The sequence below is a fragment of the Colobus angolensis genome, unplaced genomic scaffold, assembly GCF_000951035.1.
Source record: "Colobus angolensis palliatus isolate OR3802 unplaced genomic scaffold, Cang.pa_1.0 Scaffold52, whole genome shotgun sequence".
Taxonomy (NCBI): Eukaryota; Metazoa; Chordata; class Mammalia; order Primates; family Cercopithecidae; genus Colobus; species Colobus angolensis.
The window spans coordinates 4,660,545-4,664,351 of record NW_012118710.1 but is presented as its reverse complement, the minus strand read 5'-3'; the positions used below and the strand labels follow the sequence as shown (position 1 = coordinate 4,664,351).

The 3,807-nt window shown below is 45.9% G+C and overlaps 1 protein-coding gene across 1 annotated transcript in view; it reads left to right on the top strand.

The window, feature by feature from the left end:
• Positions 1-2,791: 2,791 nt before the first annotated feature.
• LOC105525208 (phospholipase DDHD2-like) overlaps positions 2,792-3,807 on the top strand; it is a 7,073-nt gene continuing 6,057 nt past the window's right edge. The window contains exon 1 of the mRNA XM_011960754.1: positions 2,792-2,801. Within this exon, the coding sequence (XP_011816144.1) occupies positions 2,792-2,801 (10 nt within the window). The remainder of the gene's footprint in view (positions 2,802-3,807) is intronic.

Genomic DNA, 3,807 nt, shown 5'->3' with positions numbered 1-3,807 from the left:
CTGCTGAGGTCACCCTTTGGTGAGCATTCTCATGGGACACAAATTTATCTTCATATCTTCTGTGCCTTCAGAGAGGTCTGTTCACCACCTCACATGCCAATCTCTTCTGGAAACACCCTCAAAGACACATCACAGACACACCCAGAAGTAATGTTTTACCATTTCTCTAGGTATTCCTTAATCTAGTCAAGCTGACACCCAAAATTAACTATCACAATATGGACCCCTCTGATTAAATGTTCTAGTCAAATCAGAATCTTGTTGGATTCTGAAAATCTACGATTTAATCTGTGTTTCTGAATCTATGTTTCAGATCATGTTGGATCTGAAAATCTACATTTTAAGAACCTCCTTAGAGCTGGGCATGGTGGCTCATGCCTGTAATCCCAGCACTTTGGGAGGCCAAAGTGGGAGGATCGTTTGAGCCCAGGAGTTTGAGACCAGTCTGGGCAACAGAGTAAGACCGTGTCTCTACAAATAATAAAAAAATTCTCTGGATGTGGTGGTGCACATCTGTGGTCTCAGCTACTTGGAAGGCTGAGGTGGGAGGATCATCTGAGCCTGGGAGGTCGAAGCTGCAGTGAGTGGTGAAAGTTTGAAAATCACTGTCAGAGCCCAAAGCCCTGGTCTTGTTATTTTATAGTCAGCATCAGAGACAACTGTGAAGTTTTCTTCACTCTGGATGCCTAGGTGTCAATCTCGGATTGAGGACTTCTGCCTCTAAAAACAATGATTCCAGCTTTAGATATAAGATTCAGTTGTTTATGACCCCTACATTCTTGGTTTTGCTCTTCAGACAACTTACTGGCCATTAGCATTATCTTCTGCACTAGGAGCATGGGGTCGGCAAGCTACTACCTGAGATCAAATTAAACCCCTGCCTGCGCTTTACTGGGACAGAGCCACATGCATCAGTTTACATCTCCTCTCTGGTTGCTTTAGTGCTGCAACAGGTGAAGTGATTAGTTGTGACAGAACCTTATGGCCTACAAAACCTAAAGAATTTATCTGGCCCTTTACAGAAAAAAAGTTTGCTGCCTCTTGCACTAGAACATTGAAAGGGAAAAAGTAGAGATTGTTTTACATTTTACCTGTTAAGGCTTGTCTGGTAAAAGGCTGATACACAACCACAGACAATAGCCAGTAACATTAAGTGTGTTTTTATTATTTATTATTATTTTTAAGACAGAGTCTTGCTCTGTCGCCCAGGCTGGAGTGCAGTAGCGTGATCTCGGCTCACTGCAAGCTCAGCCTCCCAGGTCCATACCATTCTCCTGCGCCTCAGCCTCTCAAGTAGCTGAGACTACAGGAGCCCACCACCACGCCTAGCTAATTTTTTGTATATTTATTAGAAACAGGGTTTCACTGTGTTAGCCAGGATGGTTTCGATCTCCTGACCTCGTGATCGATCCACCCACCTCCACCTCCCAAAGTTTTTACAGGAGTGAGCCACCAAGCCTGGCCGTGGGTTTTTATTTTTAAGGGGCACAGTAAGATATTCTATTTGCCTGAAACTACCTATGTACACAGATTTTTGGGGAACCTAAAATTTATACTATGTGGATCCCAAATACTTGCATCCAGATCATGTGTGGTAACTATTTAAAATGCAGATTCCTGCTGGGCACAGTGGCTCACGCCTGTAATCCCAGCACTTTAGGAGGCCACAGTGTGAGGATCACTTGAGCGCAGAGTTCAAGACCAGACTGGGCAATGTAGTGAGACCCTGTCTCTTAAGAAAAATTTTAAGATTAACCAGGTACGGCCGGGTGTGGTGGATCAGGCCTGTAATCCCAGCACTTTGGGAGGCTGAGGTGGGTGGATCATGAGGTCAGGAGTTCGAGACCAGCCTGGCCAACACAGTGAAGCCCCATCTCTACTAAAAATACAAAAATTAGCCAGGCGTGGTGGTGGACACCTGTAGTCCCAACTATTTGGAGGTTGGTAGGAGAATCGCTTGAACCCAGGAGGCAGAGGTTGCAGTGAGCCAAGATCGTACCAACTGCACTCCAGCCTGGGCGACAGAGCGAGACTCCATCTCAAAAAATAAAAAAAAATTAACCAGGTATGGTGGCACATGCCTGTAGTCCTAGCTACTTAGAGGGCTAAGGTGGGAGGATCACTTGAACCCAGGATCGCTTTGAGCCTAGGAATTCAGTCTATGATTGTACCACTGCATTCCAGCCTGGGCAACAGAACAAGATCCTACCTCAAAAAAAAAAAAAAAAAATTCTGATTTTTGGATTCTACCACGAATGAGAACTTCTGTTACGTCAGGATATGTGATTACTCCCTTTTTTGTAACTACTAATTTATCTAGTACCTGCCTCTGTTATAGCACTGAAGATACAGTTATTTAATGGTTTGTCTCTACTATTAAGACTGAACTCCTTCAGGGGTAGGTATTGTGTTGTTACTTTTGTATTCCAAGCTCCAGGGCAGTTCTCAAAGGGTGGTCTATGGATGCTGGGAGTCTTAGAGACTCTTGCAGGTGTAACAAGTTTGAAACAATTTTTTTTTTTTTGAGGCGGAGTTTTGCTCCTGTTGCCCAGGCTGGAGTGCAATGGTGCGATCTTGGCTCACTGCAACCTCTGCCTCCTGGGTTCAAGCGATTCTCCTGCCTCAGCTCCCTAGTAGCTGGGATTACAGGCATGCGCGACCATGCCCGGCTAATTTTGTATTTTTAGTAGAGACGGGGTTTCTCCATGTTATTCAGGCTGGTTTCGAACTCCCGACCGCAGGTGATCCATGCCTTCCAAAGTGCTGGGATTACAGGCGTGAGCGACCGCGCATGGCCAAAAGTATTTTTTTTTTTTTTTTTTTTTTGAGACAGAGTCTCGTTCTGTTACCAGGCTGGAGTGCAGTGGCGATCTTGGCTCACTGCAATCTCCAACTCCCAGGTTCAAGTGATTCTCCTGCCTCAGCCTCCTAAGTAACTGGGATTACAGATGCGTGCCACCATGCCTGGCTAATTTTTATATTTTTAGTAGAGACAGGGTTTCACCATGTTGGCCAGGATGGTCTCGATCTCCTGACCTCATGATCCACCCGCCTCGGTCTACCAAAGTGGAAAGTATGTTTTTTTTAGATGGAGTCTTGCTCTGTTGCCCAGGCTGGAGTGGCACAATTTTGGCTCACTGCAACCTCTGCCTCCAAGCAACTCTCCTGCCACAGCCTCCCGAGTTGCTGGGATTATAGGTGCCCCCCACCATGCTCAGCTGATTTTTGTATTTTTAGTAGAGATGGGGTTTCACCATGTTGGCCAGGGTGGTCTCAAACTCCTATCCTCAAGTATCTGCCTGCCTCGGCCTTCCAGAGTGCTGGGATTACAAGTGTGAGCCACTGCACGTGGCCTGAAACTATTTTCATAGTGATACTAAGATATGATTTGCCCTTTTTTGCTGGGTTGACATTTGTACTATTGATGCAAAAGCAATGCTAAGAGTGTGGACATTGTAGCATAAATTAACGAAGTAGAAATAAATTTCACTGTCAGTCATTGTATTCTTGACTGCCATGCATTAATAATAATAGTGCCAGTTTCGCTTAAGAATACCCTTCATTGCCGGGCGCGGTGGCTCAAGCCTATAATCCCAGCACTTTGGGAGGCCGAGACGGGCGGATCAGATCACGAGGTCAGGAGATCAAGACCATCCTGGCTAATACGGTGAAACCCCGTCTCTACTAAAAAATACAAAAACCTAGCCGGGCGAGTTGGTGGGCGCCTGTAGTCCCAGCTACTCGGGAGGCTGAGCCAGGAGAATGGCGTAAACCTGGGAGGCGGAGCTTGCAGTGAGCTGAGATCCG